This window comes from Conger conger, chromosome 15, assembly GCF_963514075.1.
Source record: "Conger conger chromosome 15, fConCon1.1, whole genome shotgun sequence".
Lineage (NCBI taxonomy): Eukaryota > Metazoa > Chordata > Actinopteri > Anguilliformes > Congridae > Conger > Conger conger.
Window position 1 is genome coordinate 22849571 of NC_083774.1, and position 25155 is coordinate 22874725.

General features: G+C 44.7%; 2 protein-coding genes across 5 annotated transcripts; one reads left to right on the forward strand and one right to left on the reverse strand.

The window, feature by feature from the left end:
• On the forward strand, positions 1-8681 carry adpgk (ADP-dependent glucokinase). 4 transcript variants are annotated; one of them, XM_061221622.1, is made up of 8 exons: positions 1-113; positions 1175-1412; positions 1649-1874; positions 3076-3138; positions 3987-4107; positions 4383-4579; positions 4800-4898; positions 5352-8681. In XM_061221622.1, exons 2-8 carry the CDS (start codon positions 1192-1194, stop codon positions 5904-5906), a joined length of 1482 nt encoding a protein of 493 aa, XP_061077606.1. In that variant the 5' UTR covers positions 1-113; positions 1175-1191; the 3' UTR covers positions 5907-8681. The 4 variants fall into 4 exon arrangements, with proteins under 4 accessions (XP_061077606.1, XP_061077603.1, XP_061077604.1 ...); XM_061221619.1 differs by having other exon boundaries at positions 7-316; XM_061221620.1 differs by having other exon boundaries at positions 7-316; positions 1178-1412.
• Positions 8424-25103, reverse strand: bbs4 (Bardet-Biedl syndrome 4). The gene is made up of 17 exons (XM_061221618.1): positions 25059-25103; positions 24834-24940; positions 23752-23803; positions 20849-20928; positions 18600-18663; positions 18217-18328; positions 17914-17986; positions 17416-17469; positions 17134-17261; positions 15678-15732; positions 14863-14931; positions 14594-14746; positions 14166-14337; positions 12107-12176; positions 11870-12014; positions 11269-11479; positions 8424-10277 (listed from the first exon to the last, which is right to left on the reverse strand). Exons 2-17 carry the CDS (start codon positions 24855-24857, stop codon positions 10108-10110), a joined length of 1632 nt encoding a protein of 543 aa, XP_061077602.1. The 5' UTR covers positions 24858-24940; positions 25059-25103; the 3' UTR covers positions 8424-10107.
• Between the last annotated feature and the right edge of the window lie 52 nt (positions 25104-25155).

The following is a 25155-nucleotide window of genomic DNA, read 5'->3' on the forward strand; positions in this document are numbered from 1 at the left end:
GAACGATTCCGCAAAGACAACTACGCTAGTAGCGGAGCGCATTTCGCAACGGAAATGCTATTTGAAGTTACGCAAACGCCATTGAAGCGGACCTGGATAATCTGGAAAGGCAGGTAGCTAGCTCCAGCAAGCCACAGCTATTGCGTTTCAGCAATCGACTAGCGTCAAGTTCGGGCGTAATTTACGTGTTGGAGACAGTACTGTAAGTTGTTGTACCAAGCAATCGGGCACCCGTGAATTCAGACGTGGCGCCCGGTCTGAACACCGAGGCTCAAGAACAGCCCTGTCTGTCCGCAGCTAAATTTGTCAAGCAACGGTAGGGATTTCTGCCTTATCGATTTTCTGGTTCGTTGCTTGCTCATGCGATTTATAACGCAGCACAGATGCCAATATCATTTCTTCGTAAATATTATGTTTTAACATCGCAGGGTGGCCATCTATAGCGATCCAAGAACAAGCTACTGTTGTATGCACTAGCTAGCAAACCAGCCAACTCCTAACTGTGTCTGTGTAGCTAAATGACATGGATAATCAGTTCTATCGCTGGTGCTTTTTGGTTTGCTAGTTTAGCCCATTATATTAATTGATCAAACAATGTTGGACTAGATCTTACTAGATATCTATGATTGGTACTTTAAGTGTTTCTGCTTGGTCACTGCTAACATTAGCCAACTACTAATGGGATTGAGCTTGTTGGCTAGCCTGCCTGCTCGCTCTGATATTTGTAAATGAGCTTAAGGAAGTGTCTAGAATAGCAAACTAATGGTGGTTTTACAAAAATGCTTGGCTGTCTTGGCTGATTTTGTTGCTTCAACGCGACAAGAAATTGCATGAATCAGTCAGTCAGCTAGCTAGTTGGTACAAATTAATCAAAATTAAGTCATGAATGAGGGAGTATCCGGTAAACATTATCGAAGTTTTCCATTCTGAGTCAGTCTTATCAAAGTCACTTTGGCAAGGTTTGGGATAAGGCGTTTTTCAAGGAGGATCTGTGTAAGGAAGAAGCTGTTCCTTTGTATCAAGATACAAGAATTTACAAATGTCATTGATCAAGTGCACCGAGTCTGTATAAGATATGCTGGGTGCATTGCAGAATATTGGTAAAATGCGTGGAAAAATAATGAGGATATGCCTCAGGATATAGCTAACATTCTTGTGCTTTGCTCACAAACAGCAGACGCTGAGGGCACCATGTGGAAGAAGGCAGTTGTGGCTGCTGTCCTGGCTCTGACAATTGGGTACTTCTACCATACGGACCCTGAATTGCCGGATCGCCTGATGCAGTACCTCTCCCAATCCACCCCCTCTCCTGAAGGTATCCCCAGCACACCCACCATAGAGCATATCATCTCCAGTGCCTGGGAGGCCCTGATCTCTGCCCCTGCTCGCCAGTGGAGTCGGGTGGCTGTAGGGTGAGTTCTAGCCGGTTCTGCAGCGCCTGGCTTAATGCCAAGCTGCATTTCACTGATCTCAGTGGATGTAAAGTTGGGACAATTGTCATCTCACACCCCTTGGATTTTTAATTGCATTGTTGACAAGTAGCAGTTGTACGTAAGGTCTTGCTCAAGGTGACTTGTTTAGTTTTGCCAGTCTCTCGCTGCGTAATGTGGAGGGTGCAGACACTGACCTGCGAGGTGCTGCTCCGTAGGGTCAACGCCTGTGTGGATGTGGTGGTGTCGGGGGTGGGGCTGCTGCAGGCCCTGGCTGTCGATCCCGGGCAGGGCAGCGACCACGAGGTGCTCCACTCCAAAGAGGATCTGAGGGAGGCCTTCATACACTACATGGAGAAGGGCGCGGCCGCGGAGCGCTTCTTCAGTGACGGGGAGGTCTTTCAGAGGATCGCACGAGCTGCAGCGGAGTACCCCGGGGCTCAGGTAACTGCGCTTCACCAGAGCCATGGGGCCGGCTGAGGTCTCGGCCCGAGGAGGGGAGACGGAGCGATCTCTGGAATAGTGATGAGCCAACACAAAGAGTCGAGGCCTGCTTGGCTAAAGGCAGCCTTGTGTACCCTAGCAACAGGCGATGGCCAGCCTCATGACTCGCGCGGGGAAGGGCTTCGGAGTCGCATATTCCAAAGAGTGCTGGGAGACATCACACATCTTCTGGTTTCTCTTGTGTGTCTTTGGTGGTTGATGGTCACTGTTGTGCTGCAGTTCAATCTTAAGAGGCTCTGTCTGTTTTTTCAGGCGGAGTGACCTGGAGGTGGTAACAGTTTTATCCTCTGATGTTAACTGTATCTCTCTGGTAACTGGATTGCATGTGCTCAAGACAGGATGATTTAATTTTGAATTAATGCCGGATGCCCAAAGGATTGGATTTTTTTTCTTTTTCTAAATGTAATTATGCATGCACGCCTGATGGTAATTAAACATTTTAGCACTGGGCCCTTCTTTGACTGCCCTACTTATGATGAAAAGGTGTTCTACATTCAAAATATGGGGTGTGTAGGCTACAAGTAAAACTAAACTCCACACACAATCCTTGCGTCCTTCATTTTCAGTTGACCCGATTTGTCTGGTTTGTTTGACCGTGCTGTGTGACTGTGGTATTTCTGTTGGGTCCCCCTGAGGCAATCTATACACTCAAGGCAAGCAGGGCACAAACACCCTGTCAGTATAAAGTCTGCCAAATCAACCAGAAATGCAAATCCCCACAAAGGTGTCAACTGGTTTCACAAAACAATATGGCTTTGATCAAAAGGGAAGTGCGTAAGCTGACCCCTTCTCCATATGCTGTTTAAACAATGAGCGAGAAGACGTGCTGAATTTCAGGTGTGCTAGATTTGCAAGCGGATTCATTTGTGAGTTGATCATTGCATCCAGTGTTTGATACTAAAACCATTGTTCCATTAAAATATGCATGTGGTAATTCTGGGATGACAACATGATTCTTAGATTTTGGGGATTGATATTTATGTGTACATACTGTTTTTGTGGTACGGTGCGTTTGCTTTGAAGTGCAAGTTGCAGTGGAAATAAACTGAAAACCAACAATTGATCTGGAGAAGATGCATTTCTAAGGATTCAATAAAATGTTAACTCTTACCACTGCTGTGTCTTTATTCCTCCCATCCAGCTCTATGTTGGTGGAAACGCAGCCCTGATTGGACAGAAACTGGCTACCTACCCTCAGCTGATGGTACGTTTGGATCTCTCAAAGCTTGGCTCTGCTCGCTCAAGTATGATTTTGAATGTGAAGAGTTTTGTCTATTTGCCATAAACAAACAACCATTCTCCAGTGCCAAACCACCCCAATTTCTTTTGTTTCTGTAACTGTAAGAAATGCCGAGAGAAAGCCTGCTCTATTAACTCGAGAGCTTGGCTTTGAACAGTGTGCTGTTCAATGAGGAGGCCTGCAATCTAACACTCAATGACCGTGCTGAATCTGGAAAAGGTGGCCTTTGTGTTCAAGGACAATGGCAACACTCCGGGGAATGTGTTCACATGCGTTGTTCACATGTGTCCTCATAGTGTCATACAGTGAAAATGGTAAGTTCATGAGGTGTGAGAACAGCACACCACCTTTCATTCGGGGGGTGAAAAAAGAGTGGGGTTTCCACCACAGTGGGCCAGTGCTTCTCCGCACCGTTTCGGGTGCAGACGGATCAGCAGCACTCAAGCAAAATGAAGCACTTGGAAACAAAGAGAAAATGGATGCTTCATGAATTGTGAAGAGTTTCTGCTGCATTCCTCGTTTTATGTCCCGGCATGCTCAATGGTGTCCGAGTGTGACATGGCCTGTGGACAAGTACGAGGAAACCCTAACCCCCTGCATTCCTTTCCCTGTCATAAAAAGGAGGGCTCCCAGGCATAATTGCCACCCTGGTCTAATACCCAGGATACTTGTTGGACTACCAACATAGAACACACAAACCCTCACAGGTCAAGCAGAGCCTTCTCTGACGCATGGTAAGCAGGTCCAGGCAGGTGGTTTCTCTTGCAAGTGAGTGACAGTTAAAGGCCCCTTCTGTCTGTGCTTGATCACAGGTGCTGCTCTGTGGCCCCGTGGGGCCCAAACTCCACGAGATGCTGGACGAGCAGATCATGGTCCCCCCAGAGTCTCTGCAGGAGACGGACGAGTTCCATCTCATCCTGGAGTACAAAGCAGGTTAGCACGCCTGGCAGCTCCCCGTGCTCCAGATTAGCCTCAGGGTCTGGGTCTCTGTAGACTTGCATATCACACAAGATACTTGAGTTCCTGCTCTGTGTACGAATTTATGAATAGTGATGGATTTAGCTCCTGTTCCTGTGTAAAAATCGGGTTCTCTCTTCAAGGGATGCCAGGCGATATGGCTCTCCAGTCCTGAATTCCCAAAATGGTTCAGGGTTCAGAGGTTTGCTGAAGTAGAGCGGTGCTTAAGTCTCTCTCCTCGGGTTCCGCAGGGGAACAGTGGGGTCCCACACGGGCGCCCCAGGCTAACCGCTTCATCTTCTCCCACGACGTGGCCAACGGGGAGATGAGCACCCTGGAGACCTTCGTGGCCAGCCTGGAGGAGTTCCAGCCTGACCTGGTGGTGCTGTCTGGGTTGCACATGATGGAGGGCCAGGGCAGGGATCTGTGGGAGGAGAGACTGAAGGAGGTCAGTTTAAAAACACTCGTTATTATTTGTTGTACATGGTGAATTAGTCCGCAAAGCGGACACATCAGGATTGTGGTATTAGTAAAAAAAAAAAAATTGAATGTATCAAGCCATCAACGCACACTCACCATCAGGCTCGGGACAGAGACATGATGAACATCGATTGTTCGGGCAGACGGGTATCCATCAGTACTGTCAGGTGAACTCTTGTCACTTGCAGGCGGTGGTGGCCATTTCTGATGTCCGCAACCAGGTCCCCATCCACCTGGAGCTGGCTAGCATGACTGACAAGGACTACATGAACCGCATCATGCAGGAGGTAAATGTGTAGGTTTACCTGATAAACCGCCACTGGTCGAGTGCCTGACTATCCACCTACATCCCCAAATGTACCCATGGTTCTCATTTAAATGGAAATTGAATGAGGATCTTCCTTTACCACTGCTCCTATTTCCCAGTAGGAGGTAATAAACGTGTATCCTGGAATAGTGGCTTTCACTGCAGATCCACGGCCAGTGAAACACTGAACATAAAATTGTCTTCGCACATGAATTATGAAACTAACATTAATGAAAATGCTGACCTGCTGCCCATCGTCATAAATATTTCCGCAGGCACTTCACTTCACTTCACATGTTTTAAAAATGCAGGAAATGAAAACCTTGGTGAGATCTAATCAGACGGACTTAAGAGGATAGAGGATCTTGAATGTTTATGCCGAAGCGTTGATGGAGAACATGGCAAGACATACAGTGTGTGGTGGTGTTGTTAGCAGGTCATTCCCATGGTGAACTCCATCGGCCTGAACGAGCAGGAGCTGCTCTTCCTGTCCCAGGCGGGCGAGGGCCCCCACTCTGAGCTGGCGTCCTGGGACGGCACGCCGGACGTGGGCCGGGTCAGCGACATCCTCCTGTGGGTCCTGGAGCAGCACGGGCGCACCGATCCCGAATATGAAGCCGACCTCACCCGCATCCACTTCCACACGCTGGCCTACCACATCCTGGTCACGGTGGACGGGTACTGGGGCAACCAGGTGGCGGCGGTGGCGGCAGGGGCGCGCGTGGCCGGCAGCCAGGCCTGCGGGCTCGAGAGCATCGACGCCTCCAAGGTCACCCTGAGGGCGCCCAGGGACTTCCACAGCTCCTACTCAGAACCCAGGGAGAGCCTGTCTCTCGACCCCGCCATGCCGGTCACGGTCTATCACCGGGGCAACGTCACCTTCTACATGACGCCCGTGCTCGTCTGTAAACAGCCGCTACGGACAGTCGGCTTGGGCGACGCCATCTCGGCTGAGGGACTCCTGTACTCTGAGATCCTGCAGCAGTAACGCACACTGCTGGCCCCCAGTATACCCCTGCTCTGTCCAGCAATGTGCAAATGGAGTGTGGAATTCCCCCCACCCCCTGATTGTTTTTCTTTTTGGTCATTGTCATATTGTAGGTGGCACTGTTTTGGAAAACGCACAGGCCCTGTTAACCCAAGGCACATTTTTGCAGCCATTTTCTTTCCACACTCCAAGGAGTTTTTGTACTGTTTACCTCTCATAATGATTTCAAAGTGATGTGAAATAATCCAGTTTGCCTTGTGTAAACACCGTTTGAGGGAGGAAAGAAAAATATTGCGTACAGAACATGAATACCTCCACTGCTGAGGAAATCTGACTTCACAGGCCTCTATCTACTTGCGCCTGGGGTGAAGCCCATCCACACACCAGTTTGGTACGGGTATGTAACATAATTAAGTTTCGGCTCTTCATTGCTGCTGGGTGCCCTGTGGAGATTTGGTCCCTCTCTCCCATCTCCTCTGGCTTTGAGAACGATCATGTTAACTTAACTTACAAAACGGCACATTGGAGTAGACCTAGGATAGAAATGTATACCCACCTGACCCATCAGTTACCATCTCACCGATGATAAACTAGAACATTTTTTTTGGTGCTGTGCTACGCGTGGTGCAGATGCCTCATTCTTATACACCGAGTCTTTGAGGATGAAAGGCAGCGCACAGCAAGCGATAGTCTTCTCATCAGTCCTCCTGCCTATTAATCATGATTCCACAGAAAGGCTCAACTGAGTATGTCGTAGCACATAATATTAAATTACACTAATGTGCTTTTTAAACTTAATTAAGCCTCCTTGCACAAGATGGGGAGGGGCAGATCACATCTATTGTCAGCAGGTGAATAGATGTTCTCTGCCACAGCTCGGAGACGAGACATGATGTACTTCCAACCTTTGCAATGGATTATAGTATGAATGAATGGATTTGGCCTTTATTATGCTGTTATTATTTCATCATTTCATTGATTTCACTTAATTTCTGCTTACATTTGAGTTGAAGTTAGCATTATTCTGTTTATGTTGTTCATTGCGTTTGATCTTGCTAAAATTTTGACACGAAGATCAAAAATGAAATTGGTCTTCCAGATTTACTTGAAATTTAGTTGTTTTTTTTTTTCCCCCTCATGAACTATATTGTCCTTTTTTTCTTCTTCAGTGGGCATCTAAGTACTTATGTAAAAAAAAAAAACTTTTTTCAGGGATTATATTTTCATGAAATCATGCTGTTTTTGTGTTTGTGGTCAAATGGAGATTCTACAACTTTGGAACAGCTCTGGTCCAGTAATGCTGACGACCTGTAATGACTTAATTTGACCAGTTAGCTGGCTACATTAATCCGGGTACCAGCATTGTTAAGGCACATACATCATGGCAGTTCTGGACCAGGGTGTGCCCCCTGTCGTGTGTGATGTGTTCAGTTTCTTAATTCCTGTCCCTAATGTCTGCTCAATAAGATTTCAAGATGTCTGCCTAAATGTCTTATCTGCAAATGAGATTGAAAGAGAGAGGAAGTGTTGGACGGTGAAGTGGTCCACCCAACAGCATGGGGCAGCTTCCCCAAGTAGAGTACAGAAGAGCTGATTAGTGGCACAGATTAACCTTACTGCCTCGGTCACACCTGTCCGCTAAAAATGAAGCTCCCCCAATTCACTTTTCAACGGGAGGCCTAATTAAATTAGCTGTCAGTAAAATTAAACGTGCATCTAATTAGTCTTATTTGTAATGTCTATCTTGTGTAACAGTGATTACTTAATATTGATGGACACATTAGCAGGTCTACCTGGACTGTAGTTGCTCACAGGGGTTGCAAACTGGCACCAGCTCTACCTGTAAATATTTGTAGACCAATCTTTTGCTTTTCTTAAATCTTTATTTTCTATATCCTGGAATATACATAGGGCATTGCTATTATTTGAATACGTGGCTTGGGCAATGACATTTTCCTGGTACTTTTCAGAGTTCTATCATTCATGAATAAGTCCAAATATATGGCATTATTTTTTTAAAGTATAAGAGTATATTTCACATTAATCACTTTAGAGGATTGCTGTACAATGAATCTACATGGTAGAAATTGCACCTTCCAAATCTTCAAAGGCCTCTCTTTGAAAAGGGACTATTTTGGATGGAATGTCTATGTTGTTTATACATTTTAAACTGTAATAGCAGTAAAATACCGTCGTACATGAATGTATATGTTAAAGAGTGTAATTTGGTTTAGTGGTTTTGCTGCTTGTGAAAATGATTTATCAGCACCACCACCAACACAAACACGCCGTCCTGTTGTCAGAAAAGTCTGAGACATGGGTATAGACTCTATGCACGCATATACATTCATATACATGACTTATCTCCCCTCAAATTATAATCCTTGCTGGTTGTTACTGAAATGTAATCTCCCCTTTCGTATCTCTGCTAGAGATTCGGCATGATGTGTCGTAGAGATTAGTAAGAAATAATAATTAAATATAAATTATTTTATCTATATAAACCATTTCAGGCTGTTTCTCACCAAATTATTTTATTTTGAATGTACACATTTTAAATTCTGTAACAGAACACAAAATGAAAGGAGTCTTTGCACAACGTGAAACAATATGCAATGTCCTCAGTAATGATAGGGCAATCAGGAAAGCCCTCTTAAGCATTCAATGTTAGACACTTGAGTAGTATTAACTTTTGAGCCTTCAACTTGGACTACTTTAGACTGGTTTATTTTTTTGTGTTTTTATATAAACTATTTCAATAAATGAAGAAATAAATGTTTCCTGTTAAAGTTTTTCTCTTGAAAATACATTCCTCATTTACCAGACCCAGGATTAATCCGTAAAAAAAACAAAAAAAAAAAACATTTTTACCTGAACCCCCAAGTGTACCCACTGACATTCAAGCGCATGCTAAGAAACATGATAGTCAAAACTATTCTTCTCACACAGCTTATAGCCAGATGATCCATGCTCCAAATGGACCCACATTATCGGACCCACTTCAATCTTGGGTAAAATTCCCAGATACACTATTCATACACTATTCATACTCAGTGGGTTCAAGAATTTCAGTTACAGTGAATGTTTTGCGCTGCAGGCAGTAGGCCCAAATTCTAAAGTCTCAGGTCCAACCTTTTCCATTCGGAAAACATTAAATTGCATGTTTTTATGTACAAGCTCTACAAATTGCTTGGGTTCAAAGATTTTGAATGACCGGAATTTGAAAAATACAATACATCGATTGCATCCAGGGCAGCATCTCATTGCCCTCCTCAAACATTTTTCAAATCTTTGGCTTTTTCATCCGCTCCACGTAATTTAAATAGATTAAAGTGCACTATACAACTATACAACACACTTTACAGAAATTATTAAACTGATACAACCTGGCTTATTCTTTTATAACAAATTAGTCTAATATATTCGCAAATGTATCTGCATACACAGATGTAAATCCTAAAATAATTAATAAAATACTATAATTTCAGCTGTGCTAGAGGGACAAAACCTTGTTTCAAATACAGACTTACTGCTTATCTGCTAACCTCGAGAGAACCCATTACCGCTTCTTTTGCTTCAGCTATCAAAATCTCAACATAAATATAGAGGTAAATAAAGGAGTGCTGTCACTAGAAAGAGCTTGTGCACCTCGTAAACCCTGTGTTCCTATACTGAGGACCTACAGCCTGCCTCTTGTCAGTTGAGAGGCGGTCAAGTTTTAATGACTACATTTATAGAAGCAGCTCACTTTTATGGAATGCAAAGCATATTGTTGCCATCATCCACATACAAGCCACAGGCAAGCAACAATGTGTGGGCAGTTATGTGACGCGCGTTAAGCACAAAGTGTACCGACCACACTGTGCGATCACCGATGAAAGTCATGGACCTGCAGGATGCAGAGACACCTCATACAAGAGACTGGGGACATGTGTTCCCTTGTTATTTAGTGTGTGGTGGGGGTGATTATAACAGGGATAAAAACCTGTCACTGCCCCTGGGAAATCCACCTAACCAACGCGGTGGTCTGAAGAAAGTGCTCAGCTATTCAACGTTGACTTTTTAAAAAAAGTACAGCGTGGTGGTAACTGCCTGAAAATCATTCAGGTTTACAGCAACGGAGAGACGGCCTGCGCTTTAGAAGGGTTCAGCGGGGGAGTGGATTTCCCAGGGAGCGTGCGGCTCGGTCAGAACCCCTGTGCTACTCAGCCACGGGCTTGGGCTTGCTCCTCCTCTTCTCTCTGGGCTTTTGGGGCTCCTCGGTTTCGGGGGGCCCTGGGGGCTCAGTGGGGGGGGACGGGGCGCTCTCCACATCAGGCTCAGGCTCCAGGGGCAGAGAGGGGGGCTTCGGCTGGCTGACGGGGGCGGAGCCTGGGGGGGACACACGGGTTTTAACTGCTGCACAGCGAGAACCGCTTCTACGTATCCTGGAATAACTTCACCTCCAACTTTGGAAAATTACAAAACTGCCTATGTAATTTCAGACCGTCTCTAAATAACAAAAAGGAACTAGAGAAAAAAAAAAAAAAAAAAAAGCGCAATCACCTGGATGGATTTCACTATAATTACTGGCTTCCAATTGCAATTGGGATCAAGCTCAACAAAGCCAATGATTATAGATGTGCTTCATTATGCATTGCAAAAATACCCCAAATGGAGAGACAGTGGACATTAAAAAAATGGCATAACTTATCTACGAAATATACCGACACAATACATAAGATATGTACAGGGTATAATATTTTAGTCCCTGGAAATCCTGCTTTGCTGAGAAATCTGGAATTGGTATTCAAAAACGTTACTCCCTGACTCTGAATGCCCAGTTGTATTTTATTAAATTAACACCCATTGCTGAACCTCTAGTATCGACTTTGGAAGAGCACAGACAAACATGAGCTCTCATTGTAAGCAAATAAATAGTCTTTAAATGGCTTGAACATTCTTACATTCAATTTACAGAATAGCGCGTTTGATTTTCCTTCACATTTCACCATTATATCACACGTTTAAATGGCATTATGGATTTCCCAGGCCCAAAAATATTAAACAACAGCCATTACTGTAGCAGTGATGAAACATCATCATTACACTACAGTTATTTAAGCTGATGCTTTTATCGAAAGCAACTTACAGTTAGACTAAGCATGGGCCAATCTCCTCAGGAGCAATGGGGGGTGGGGTAAGGGCCTTGCTCAATGGCCCAACAGCTACATGGATCTTATTGTGGCTACTTCAGGGCTTGAACCACCAACCTTCCAGGTCTCAGTTAGCCACTAGGGCTACAGGCTGTCCCATCGTCAGAATGATCACACAGTGAGTGTAGGATATAATGATGAAGAGGCCTGAATGCAGGGGCACACACCTGTGGAGAGCTGGATGCTCTTGCTGTAGCCGGCTGCAGAGGACATGGCCTGGCCCAGGGCCTGGTTACTGCCCAGGGGCTGCTGGGAGCCGGCGGCCTTGCTGGGGGCAGCCGCGTGCTGCCTGGATTTGGAGTCCTTGGCCGGTTTGGTCCACACCAGGGTCTCTCCCACCTGGAGAGCAGCTGCCATCTTCTGGGCCATTTCTATCAGCTGAACAGAACAGCCGGAATATAAACCCCCTGTTCTGCATCTCTACAAACATTACCACGTGAACAGCAAGAACAGGTCATTAAGAGGTGACAGATCTAAACAGACAAGAGCATCAGAATTAACATGACATTACGATACAGTTATTTACTGTAGCTGACGCTTACATCCAAAGCGACTTGCATGGATTAGACTCAGCAGGGGCCAATCCCCCCTGGAGCAATGTGAGGTTAAGGGCCTTGCTCAAGAGCCAACAGCTCCACTGATCTTACTGTGGCTACACAGGGCTTGAACCACCAACCGTCCGGGTCCCAGGCAAGCACCTTTGCCACAAGGCCAGAGGCTGACATCATCACTCAAAGCAATGTGGCTTCTCAGTTTAGAGAGGAGTACCTCAGAGTCAAACTCCAGACTGCTCCCACTCTCCTTCAGCATGTTGACCTTGTGCTCCATCTCCTGGTACTGCAGCAGGGCCGCTTTCTTGTCCCCCTGGTTGTACAGCAGGATGGCGAAGTTCAGATTCACAAGCGGGTTGGATCTGCGGAGGACAGGAGTGAGCGCACAGAACGGCTCCTTTTAGTTTTTAAGGAGGATCAGGAATGAGCAAATTCAACCGAAACGGACACTCACTGGTCCAGAGAGACCGCCTGCTCGTAGGACCGCCTGGCATTCTCCACGTCATCCAGATTAGTGAGGGCAACTGTTGAAAAACAAACAGAAAAGACCATCAATCAGTGCAGCGCGCACTTGGTGGCATACTCCTTGAAAAGACTGGCAAAGTCATCTAGTGGTCACTGGCGCAGAGTAGTGATTTACCGCTCTCTCGCTGAAGCGTGGCGGAACTAATAAAAATGAACTGGCCAGTACTACATTCTCAAACCGGCCTTCAGGAAGGTCATTTCAATGCGTAAACTAGATAAGGGGGGTATTCCCTGTCCAAATGATGAACCTACAGAGAGTGTGACAGTTATTTTACAGGAATACTAGTCCAGAGTACGAGTCTGAGGAGTAGAGAAGGTACCAGTGGAAGGTATGACTGCAGGAAGATGGTGAACCTGTACAGTGTACAAGTGTACAGTCTCTGACTATCAAGCACGGCAGTGAACTTGGGAGCAGGGTTAAATCTGGCCCTCAAATCCAAATCTGGCGCCGGTCTTTCCTTAATTAAGTAATTAACGGAACAATTCATGGTACTGCCTGGTCAAACTGTCTTCACACCTGACTCCCAGGTAAAGGGAGGGTGGAAAACCAGCAGTTCTCAGGCCCTCAAGCACTGTGATTTGAGGAGCAGGGTAGTAAACACAAAGGAGTACATGTGCATGGTGAGCATCTACAGAAGAGAGCATTAACCTCCAGTATAGAGAGTGATAACGGACTCTGAGCAGTAACGTCCAGTATAGACAGTGATAACGGACTCTGAGCAGTAACCTCCAGTATGGAGAGTGATAACGGACTCTGAGCATTAACCTCCAGTATAGACAGTGATAACTGACTCTGAGTAGTAACCTCCAGTATAGACAGTGATAACTGACTCTGAGTAGTAACCTCCAGTATAGACAGTGATGACGGACTCTGAGCAGTAGACTCCAGTATGGAGAGTGATAACGGACTCTGAGCAGTAGACTCCAGTATAGACAGTGATAACGGACTCTGAGCAGTAACCTCCAGTATAGACAGTGATAATGGACTCTGAGCAGTAACCTCCAGTATAGACAGTGATAACGGACTCTGAGCAGTAACCTCCAGTATAGACAGTGATAACGGACTCTGAGCAGTAGACTCCAGTATAGACAGTGATAACGGACTCTGAGCAGTAGACTCCAGTATAGACAGTGATAACGGACTCTGAGCAGTAGACTCCAGTATAGACAGTGATAATGGACTCTGAGCAGTAACCTCCAGTATAGACAGTGATAACGGACTCTGAGCAGTAGACTCCAGTGTAGACAGTGATAACGGACTCTGAGCAGTAGACTCCAGTATAGACAGTGATAACGGACTCTGAGCAGTAGACTCCAGTGTAGACAGTGATAACGGACTCTGAGCAGTAGACTCCAGTGTAGACAGTGATAACGGACTCTGAGCAGTAGACTCCAGTATAGACAGTGATAACAGACTCTGAGCAGTAGACTCCAGTATAGACAGTGATAACAGACTCTGAGCAGTAGACTCCAGTATAGACAGTGATAACAGACTCTGAGCAGTAGACTCCAGTATAGACAGTGATAACGGACTCTGAGCAGTAGACTCCAGTATAGACAGTGATAACAGACTCTGAGCAGTAGACTCCAGTATAGACAGTGATAACAGACTCTGAGCAGTAGACTCCAGTATAGACAGTGATAACAGACTCTGAGCAGTAGACTCCAGTATAGACAGTGATAACGGACTCTGAGCAGTAGACTCCAGTATAGACAGTGATAACAGACTCTGAGCAGTAGACTCCAGTATAGACAGTGATAACGGACTCTGAGCAGTAGACTCCAGTATAGACAGTGATAACGGACTCTGAGCAGTAGACTCCAGTATGGAGAGTGATAACGGACTCTGAGCAGTAACCTCCAGTATAGACAGTGATAACGGACTCTGAGCAGTAGACTCCAGTATAGACAGTGATAACGGACTCTGAGCAGTAGACTCCAGTATAGACAGTGATAACGGACTCTGAGCAGGGCGCCGGGCGCCGTACCGGCCAGCAGCATGTAGAGCTCGCCCAGCCGGGGCTGCAGGTTGATGGCGGCGCTGAGGAAGTGGAACGCGGAGGCGTACTGCTGCATGGTCAGGTGCACCAGCCCCAGGTTGTACAGGATCTTCCAGTCAAACGGAGCCAGGTAATTGGCCCTCTTCAGACAGCTGATGGCCTGCACAGACACAGGGGGAGATGGGAACCCGGAGCGCAGACACACAGCAAACCTGATATTCTGAAAACATCAGCATCTCTTCTAGTTCCGCTGCTCTATAAGAGGACTCTAATAGACTTCAGATCCGCTGAATGGTCAGCAGCGCCGAGGTCACACTGGGGTTAAGTTACAGTTTGGCTCAGTTGCAGTTTGGGTCAAGCCCAGATATGTTATGCATATGGTGATGAATAAATTCCTGGACAGAGAGGCGACTCACTGCCACGTATTTCTTCTTGCCGAAGAAGCACATCCCGATGTTGTTCCAGAGGGGGGGGCTCTCGGGCACGGTGCAGGCCGCCACGCGGTACTTGTTCATGGCCACATCGTAATCGCCGTGGGTCTGCATCATGCTGCCGGCCGCCAGGATCGCCTGAGGGAAGCCAATAACATGGGGCCACGCACATACACATACGCACTCACACACACTGTCATTCACTAACATTCACAAAGTGAAACCAAAAAGTCCAAAAGTCCAAAAATTCCTACCTTGTAGTTGTTGGGGTCATAAGTTAGGGCGTTCCCAAGATGCTCAAATGCCTTTTGATATGTTCCGAGCTGTGGAATAAATTTAGGCCAGTTACTTCAGAACTCTCACCTTCTCGAGTTGCATAAATGTAATGTTATTGATATCAACATATCATCAAGTTACCATTTGGCCACAAGCCACAAATACAATTTAAAGAAGCTTAACTGCAAAGGAAGGCTCCCTGGCATTGCTCATATTCCCTCATGTAACTTGGCCCTGTGATTCTTCCCTGGTACCAACTAAAGAATACGGACGCATTTGTAAATGTAATTAGAGTAAAAAAAAGTTTAAATGACGAAGTAAATGCTGTTTTTTAAAGGACAGGAAGTATGTGGTCACTGTGGAAAGGGCTGCAGGTTTTGGCTCGGCCGTGACAACCTCACATGTTGTATCTGCTGTCCAAATATGTGAAAGAAATTAAGCACAGTTTAAGGGGGTATGTAGGCAGCATCTTCAATTTATGTTGCTGAGGTGTTTATCTAAAAAGAAAATGTACCTAGATTTTATGTGTAAGAATGTGTAGGAACATAAGTCGCATACTGAAAACTAGGACAGCAAAGTTCTCCATTTTTGCATACTTAACACACAAAGGACTTTTTGTTGATACATGTTCAGAACATAGCACCACCTGCTTGAGCTCCATAAATAAATGATCCTACTTTCCATCTTTGATACGACAGTCTTACAGAAAACCATTGGCGGTAATGTAGCACATCCATCACGAGAATGAACACATCAACCCTCTAATGGAGTCTGAAGGCTGGCGCTGCCTCACCTGCAGGTAGAGGAGACCCAGCGTAGTCAGGAGATCGGTGTTCTCTGGGGAAAACCTAGCACAGGGCAGGACAGAAATATCACACACACACACACACACATACACCAGTGCTGAGCGAGAAACACTGTACCTGCAGGCCTCAATTCTCGCGTGAAGGCCAGCTGTTCTCAAATTTAAGTAAAGAGCTAAACTGGTTTAATTAAAAATAATTTATTGTTATTTATTAATAACTCGGGGGCAAAAAAATAAAAAAAAACATTTAAATGAGCACGGTTCTGAAGATTAGAGATAGATGCGCGCTGGATTCACAGTGGTGAGTCTCATTAAAACACACCCCGGTGCTGCGATACTTTATTAATTGGTTTGCGCTGCTGGAGGCCGGTGATAATGAGCAGGGCACAGAGAGCAGAGGAGTTTCAGCTCCTCCAGTTATTTACTCCAGTGCCCCCGGAAACAGGGTCTGAGCGGCAGGGAGCCAAACCGCAGAACCAGAACCACACGCAGAATGTAGGACGCGTGCCACATTGTACATGCTGAACGGGCGCCACTGCAGGACTGTCTGACCCCACTGCTACTTTTCACAAACTTTTAAAAACCCAATTTTACTCTCTTGCTTTCCCCGATTATTGATGCGGTTGCCATTCTTTGTTATTTCATTATCAGTATGCTTTATTTATTTCTATTTAAATTATTCTCTTAAAAATGTATCTTGTTTTTATTGTGTTTGTGTTTTCTGTTTTATCCTGTTTGTTGATGTTTTGTGTTTTTCAGTATTTTATTGTGAAGCCCTTTCTAACCATTGTTTTGAAAGGTGCTATATAAATAAAGTATTACTCGCATTGTGAAAAGACATTTTCTGAGATTCGCCCTCAAAACATCCAATGTGAAAGTTTAAATATTTATAATGATATTCTGAACAGAGTTCCAGGGAGAAAAAAGCAACCGGTGAGATTGGGGTGGAGGGTAACTAAATGTGGAAGGACCTGCTGTGAATAGCGCAGTGAGGCTGTAATGTGATTAATTACAGCAGTGGCTGCTGTTAAACGCACAGCGTGCACAGAGCCGTCGGGCGTGTTTAATCACCTCTAACTCCTCCTATTACAGGGCGCACTGCAGGGAGGCCATGGTGACAGAGTTTATACGGTCAAAAATAAAGCTCGCTTTACATCGCTTGACCCACAAATAGCCTGTTAGATTGGCCAATCAGTGAGCAAGGTGGCAAATGAGTAAGCTGTCCCTGACACTTCAAAGCAAATATAAAATATCGCTGTTGCTATGAAATCCCAAAAATTTATTGGAAAGCGGGTTCAGAAAGATTTCCCAGATCACCAAAGAATTTTCATGAAGACAGACACTACGGACACCAACAACAATTTGATTGGCTGATGGATTACTGTGCTGTCAACTTATCCCATGCAACAGTGACACTCCCTCTCTGGGTCACACACACACTTACTCAACAGCCCTCTTGTACACTTCGATGGCCTTTTCCGTGTTCCCATCCAATAAGTGAATCTTTCCCAGCATCATGTATGTCAAGTCATGCTTGTTCAACTGCAGGGCAAGATTTAACTGCTCCTCAGCCTAGAGGGAGACACACACAGGGTACATATGGTTATACCACACAGGATACCTCTGTCACATGCTATATAAAATGATGAATGTGCTCCTAACACACTGCACCGCTTTCAGTGGTGTGGAACACAGTTAAATCTCACTATGATTGGGACACACTTACATTTTTGAAGTCTTTGGTGTAGATATAACACACACCCAGATTGTGGTTAATCTCCTGTGGGAAGAAAAGAAGACAAGTATTCCAAACTGAGCAATGTAACATGCTTAAAAAAAAAGTGGAAAACCAGAGAAAGTATATCATTTTCTGGTTTCTCGATTAAATAATCTCTCAATATTATTATTACTTTATACTATACTCATTATATAACCTGTTTTGTGCACTAAAAAACATAATTTGGGATTGGAGATAGGTTAGTTCAAACATTTGGCCTCCAACAATGCTGAAAACCAACCCAATCCAATTAAATTCAAGGTCAAAGTCATATGGTGAGAGTGCATTGTCTTGCATGTACTTCACCCGGCTGATCTTATTTTGAGCCAAAAACTTTGTTATTTAAGTATTCTTTTTGACCCTGCTTTCTACTTTACCCAGTTCTTCTGATATGGAGACTGCTGTGGGGCCATTGTGCTACTATTCTGTCTGATACCGACTACTTACCCAGTCTTTCTGATTGAGTCTGGCAGCTTCATTGTAAACCTCAATGGCAGCCTTGTGTTTACCAAGCAGAAACCTTGAAAACGGAATAATCAAAGCACAGAAAACGAACATAAAAGCCCATTAGCTACATGATTAATTAAGAGTCGCAAATAAAACCACCTCTATAAAAGCGTTACACATTTCATGTTGACTGCGTTGCCCTGTGTCCCAGTTCTCTGTGACACACTGAAAAATGAATGTGCAGTAATGTAAAAGTGTGTGATTCATGAGGATGTGACCGGGCAGAGCCTGCAGAGCACTCACAGGGAGCGGGCCACCTGCTTCAGGTTGTCGGAGCTCGTGGGGTTGAGGATCGCACAGCTCTGAAAGAGCTCCAGGGACTGCTGGATCTTCCCCTCCAAACGGAGTATTAACGCTAAACAAGGGAGACGTTTACGTTTACACGAGAGGAAATGAGGCAGCGGGCTTCACCTAAACATCGTTTGGAAGGCAGCGATAATGCACAGTGGGAAAGAGGAATTCATACAGCGAAGGGAGAAGCAGTGCATCAAGACAGCCTTCAACCTATGGTTCTCAGAAGAAGCCTTCAAAACTGCCCGGGGGCTTGTAACCCAGATTAATAATGGAACGGCAATGCCAGGCTGCCCCGTATGAAAACTGGGAGTAATAAGGCCGGGTTCACATACCTTGCACATAGATGGCGTATTCACACATTCCCTGTGTCTCCTGCAGCTGCTCTCTGATAATGGCCTGAGTGAACACAGACACACCAAACACACTAAAACACACCAAAACACAAAAGCACACCAAAACACTGGAAAACTGAAAATATCAGCATTGCAGTACACTGTAGTTACTGTAGGCCACAGGTGCCTAAGCTGTGAGCACACCCCACCCCATGGGATGTAACGACTGAGAGCTCTCATATCTCATCTTGTGCTATCTGTAGATGAATCACATCCAGTTTTATATTCAAGGCAGAAAAGAGAGCATTAGATTCAATTTCATTAGCGAGTGAATTAATAGTATTTTGATTTAATTCTCCTTAAAGAGAGAAAACTGCTCATTTTAAGGAGCGATTTCACATTTTAATCAGATCAAACTGCAGCTCATTTTCTCTTTTAAAACCAACAATAGAAAACTGTCAGAGTGGCCCGGCTGGATGAAATGCATTTTAATGTGCTGGCACTGCGGAGAGAAACCCATGAATAATAAGTGAGTAGGGCACTGGGCAGAACAAAGCAGCAGCAGGAGCTGTGCCTGACCACTGGAGCAGGACCCTGAGAGACTGCGATAGGTCAGTGTTTGGGCTCCGGCCCACAGACGGCAGGAAGCTGCAGCCCTGAAACCCACACGGGCCACACAGGGTTTCAGGCTCAAGCCGCAGAAGTGGCCAGGTCCTGAACCTGAACTATGTCTGCAGCGAACTCTACTTAATCTTCTCTATAAACATCTGGAGAAGAGTGGGAATCATGCTAGGTTGCTCTTTGTTGATTTCTCCTCAGCATTTAAAACCATCCAACCCCACCTGCGAACTGAGAAATTACTGAGCAACTTTAGCTTTGATCCAAGCCTGACTACTTGACTTCCTTACGCAGAGAGTTCAGAGGGTGAGGGTGAATAATGTGCTGTCCAGTGCCCTAACATCGTCCACCGGCTCACCTCAGGGGTGTGTCCTCTCCCCCCTGTTGTACATCCTGTATACCAATGACTGCCTTAGCCAACATGACAACAGGTACAATATAAAATGTTAACATCAGTAAAAACTAGTTCTATAGAGCTTTTATTGAGTCTGTCTGGACGTTCTCCATTAACTGCTGGTATGGAAATGTCACTATCAAAGACAAGAATGCACTTTCTAAAATTGTGAATGTGGCCAATAAGACAGTGGGAGTGAAGTTCAATAGTCTTACTGAGTATTTCAACAAGCAGGTGTTTAACAAAGCCATGAATATCTATCAAGATACAAGTCATCCTCTGTATACAGAATACATGTTGTTGCCATCTGGCTTACGATTTAACACTCCCATTGCTTTAAAACAGAGGTACAAAAATTCCTTTATCCCTCTTTCTATCCAAGCACTGAATGCACACAACAGAAGAAGATAGCCTTGTCCATTTTGTGACCCCCTATCCACTACCTCTTATTATATCTACCTTAAATTTATTGAAACTGTATGATTTTAAATGACTCAGTTTTTAATGCACTCAGTTTTTATCACAACTGAACTATTTATTATGCTTCTTGTGCAGAATCTGTCTGTCTGTCTGCATTGTGTTATGCCTATTGTTGTGTGGTATGTGTGTGGTCCTGCTGCAAACAAATTGCCTGTTCGGGACAAAGAATAAACTGAACTAAACTGAACTGTTACTGTTGAACTATTTGAAATGAACATTCCATTTAGTTCGCCACCAACGCCTTTTTAACACAAATGTTAAAGGTCTAACACTGCTAGGAAGCTGACTCGTTGCTTACCTGTGATGTATTTTTAAAGGTGAGAACAGAATTGCATTGATGTGTATTATAACAGCCAAATAATTGTAAACTCCCCATCAGCAGCGCACTACCTTTTCAAACTGATAATGTTAGCTAGCGTTGTGACGAACAGAAAAAAGTTTGAATATGTTGGCACGTCTGAACTATACCTCATTAATGATCTCATTTTATGAAAGGAAGGTGCATCTTAAATGAAAGTTAATGAAGCTAAAATAAAGTGCCTCATTGTGGATGGTTGAAGACAAAATGAATACTTATACACAGGACAATATAATTGAGTTACTGTGCATAATAACAATTAATCTTCCCCAAAAATAAAAAGCAGTGAGATTTTTTTGGATAGCAGTTATCGGTTGGTAAAACAATCCAAATCTTCCAGTCCCCACCATATATAAGAAGTGTCCAGTGTAAACTGAACGCAGGCACACGTGGCCCTACCTTGCAGGTGTCATAGTCCTTGCGGATGTAGTGCAGGTGGATGAGCCAGTTCCTCCTCTCCAGGATGGGCAGCTCCGGCGCTGTGTTGAAGAGAGGTGGAGCAGAAGCGGCACTGAGAGACCATACGGCACAGCACCTTCTCCCTGTGCACCATACCGCCAACGCACGACGCTCCAGGACCCAGCCCTGACCCAGGGGCCTCAGCCTGCACGGCCGTCTGCGCTCCTCGGAGCCTCCTCACGCCCCCCCCGCCCGGCGGTAGCCCGCCTCCGCTCCCCGGCTCGCCGGGTGAGGTGCACTGCAGGTGCGTCTGACCGACCCCGCAGTACGAGACTGGAGCGGAACGGGAAACCAGGTTCCCTTCACTCCCACTCCTGAGGGAGGGAGGCGCCTCCCAAACTGACGCGAGTCCGCCGAAGGGCTCATCGCTCCTCAGAGCTGAGGAAGAGCCTGTGCATGCCTGCCTACCGGAGAATGACTGACAGCACAGCGAGTGTTAGCAACAGCAGACATTGCTTTCTTTTTCGGAGAGATGGTGCCTTAGACGCAGTACTGAAAGCAGTGTTGATGGTGATCGCTGCTATTACAGTGTGCTGAATGTAATCCGATTCCTTCTGTTCCTTCCCACCTTTACCCTTAATGTTGACATGTAACAAAATACTTCCTTTCCACAACATCTCACACTATGACAGCACAAAAGACCATAAATGTAGCACAATGCTCATACAGACAAATCAATACATACAGACTACAAACATAGAAACAATGAGAGATAATTTTATTTACAAATGAAAACAACACACAAAACTAAGGTACACCTAACAGGACCCTCCAAATAATAAGGACCTTACAACATGCAAGTTATATAATCACCTAATGCCTTGGGCAATGCTTTTCACACCAAAATCCAAACTGTTGGCAACAGTTGAGGGGTTTTCAATAAGAAATGAAGATTTTAAGCACTCAGAATACAAGCGCAATATCTCTGCAGCTTCCGGCTCTTAATAAGTATGGAGTGATGGTAAAATGTCATAATTAGGGCTAAATCTTAAGATTACCCCGGCTCTGGTTGAAGCCAGTAGCTGACTTGAAGGGATTGCTGACAGCACTGGATATGAAAGACCATAAATGCATTAATATTAGCTAAATGCTCTAAATGCCTGAGCTGGGTTTGAGATATTTCCCTGTTACTAAGGCAACCAGAAATCCCCAGTGTCCAGGAAGCTGTTGATAATTTGAGAGATACAGAGCAGAGAGAGCAAGAAGAAAACACAAGGACACACTTGCAGAGTACACACACACACGCACAGACATACTTACAGGCACAGACACAGACACAGGCACCGGCACAGACACAGACACAGACACAGACACACACCACTTGTGTACACATGCAAACTATACACACACATGCACGCACATGCATAGCATACACTCACACATGCACACACACACACACACACACACACACACCCCTTTAATACGCATTTGTGCATGCAAGCATACAGTATACACACAAGAAAGGGACAACGTTTCAGTCGTAAGCTCACTGTCCCTATGTTGGTTCAGTATCATCATTCACAAGGAAATCCTGGCTTATGACTAACCGCCCACAAACGTTTTGATCATGGTGCTATAAATGAAATGGGCAGGAAATATGGTACCGTGAAGCCGAATGCGGAGAGAGCCCTTTTTGCTGCAGCGTGGATGTGGAGAAGAGATTGAAACACTGCTCTAGTTCCACGCCTGCTGGACCCACATGCTGCCTCGCCTCCTGGACCTCACCTTGCAACTGCTAAGCTGTAGGTTTGATTCTCAAGTGGGCACAGGCATTGTACTTCACCTACATTTCAGTAAAGATATCCAGATGTAGATGTTGTATGCAAAGAGAATGTACGCTGTATGTTGCTCAGGATAAGAGCATCTGCTAAATCAGTGGTCCTCACTCCAGGTCCTGGGAAGCCACAGGGTATGCTGGTGTTTGTTGTTACTCAGCGCTTAATTGATCAATTAAAGCAGTTGATTACACAGTTAACTCACCCATTCTGGTTTCTTGGGACTGAATTGGTTGCTAATATTAAGGCTAAAGCAGCACACCCTGCATCTCTCCAGGACCAGGGGTGAGGACCACTGTGCGAAATGCTCCGATATAATGTTGGGCTGCAACCCCACTTTCTCACAGCAGGGGGTGACGCTGAGCTCAATGTTTCCAAACCCATTGGGATGCACAGCCTTCAGCTAATTTAAGCTGTTCTATTTCAGGACGGCTTTTCTCCCACTAGCTTTAATCCTGTTCCCCACAGCTGGGGCTGCAAGATGAACCCTTTCCCACAGCAACACCTAGAGCATTTACAGGGAATTGCAAGACCCTCACTGACCCACATTCACACTGCTCTTCTCCTCAGTGTGTTCTTGGTGCTTTCCACGATAACACAATGTGTATTGAAAAGGAAAGACTAATCAGTGATGTGAGGTGACATTCTGTGCATATTAGTTCACCTCTATGGTCATTGTCAATATAAAAAACTCAAATAGACAAATGACACATTGGGAGCAATACTAGAAAATTGTCTTTGATGCAGACTTAAAATTCCAATCAGAGAGCAATTCCTCTGATTTATGAGCATACCAAGCTTCTGGATTCACAATGAAATATTCATCATACGTGATAAAAGAGTACATCAAGTATGAGGAATGCCATTGCAGAAATGTTAAGCTATTCAACCTCCTAAAGCACATAAGCACTACAGCCAGACGTTCAGAAAGCCTTCTAACACAACTGTTCCCAAGTGGTAGGAAATGCATAGGATTTTTCTTCTTGGAAATGGAGATAGTGACATCTGTGGGAAGTTGTGTGGACATGTCACAACTGGGAACATTGGAAAGCTGCACACAACACTCACCTTTTTTGGGATGGGATCTCTTGGTATCAGTGGCCACTGGGAGCTGAAGATCCTGAAAAAGACCAAGCACAAACATTACAAAGCCAACCAGTCTCATAGCAACAATATCTTGAGATTACATTTGGGATATGACATGTAAACACTGATTACATCCTGTGTTACTGTACCTACAATGCTTTCAGTCACAATTATTCATATATGACACTATTCTACAAAAATAATAAATAGAATATTACATGGAATTCAATATTACATGCGATTTAAGTGTTTTTAGGTGGTATAATATATATTTGTAAAAAAGGCTAAATGGAAGAGAATGTTATTTTGTTATTTGAACAATATCACATAGATTTCGGAGATACAACTAAAGTAAACCGAAAATGCCATGACATGGAGCAGCAATAATATAGTGTTGGTGAGCATTTTTCATAATCACTAAAGGAGAGTAAAAGAGAGAGTGGAGGAAAACAGTGACAGGTAACGTTAAACGACAAGAATGAACCAAAAGCGCATCACATTATAATTGAGAGTACATTCACGGGGAATACATTCACGGGGATGTTACATTCCGGACATAAGGTATAAAGGAACAGAATAGCTTCCACAATGGTAATCAATACCAAATATTTTGTAGTTAATAAGCTACAACTGCAACGAAATGAAAGGCCAACTTCCACGTAGCTGCACATAACATTTGTTAATTATCTAGCTATAGCTAACTTACGTTAAACGTATTAGCTAACGTTAATGTTCCCTCCGTTAGCCAACTCTTGGGTTCATTTCGAGCATCGTTTTTAATTTAACGTTACAATATTGTCGCTTGTTAATTCGGTTTGGTACCAAATATGCCAAAAGGCCATCTCATCAACGTTAGCTAGACAGCTAGCTAACGTTAACTTTAGTCTTGCCGACCCGTAGCCATCCAGCTAACGTTTAACATTACTTGAACGCGCAGTTTTAATTTCTTCTCAGGCACATTCAAGTTAATACGTTAGCAGACATTATACGCTACTAACACAGCCCACTCCAGTGTACATATTTGTGAAGTGTGTGCTTTTTGTTTGTTTTGTTCATGTTCTCACCGTGCGCGCTTTCTCCTCCGCCATCTTCCAGGAAGTTGTTCACTAGTTTCCAAGGTAACACCATCGAGAAGGATTTTGGGTTATCGCAATGCTGCATCAAAAGCTAGCTACATAAAGCAGAATATAAATATGTATCAACGTGGATTTTAAGAAACAATGTATACACTCAGATACAACCACTACACACAAAACAGTCGTAGATATAAAAAGTAACTGGTACATTACCGTATCAAATGCTGCGAGTCATCGATCCAGCACCTGCACACATACTTGGTGTGCTCTTTTATGATTTTCTTGATATTTGACAGCGCAATCCAATTTT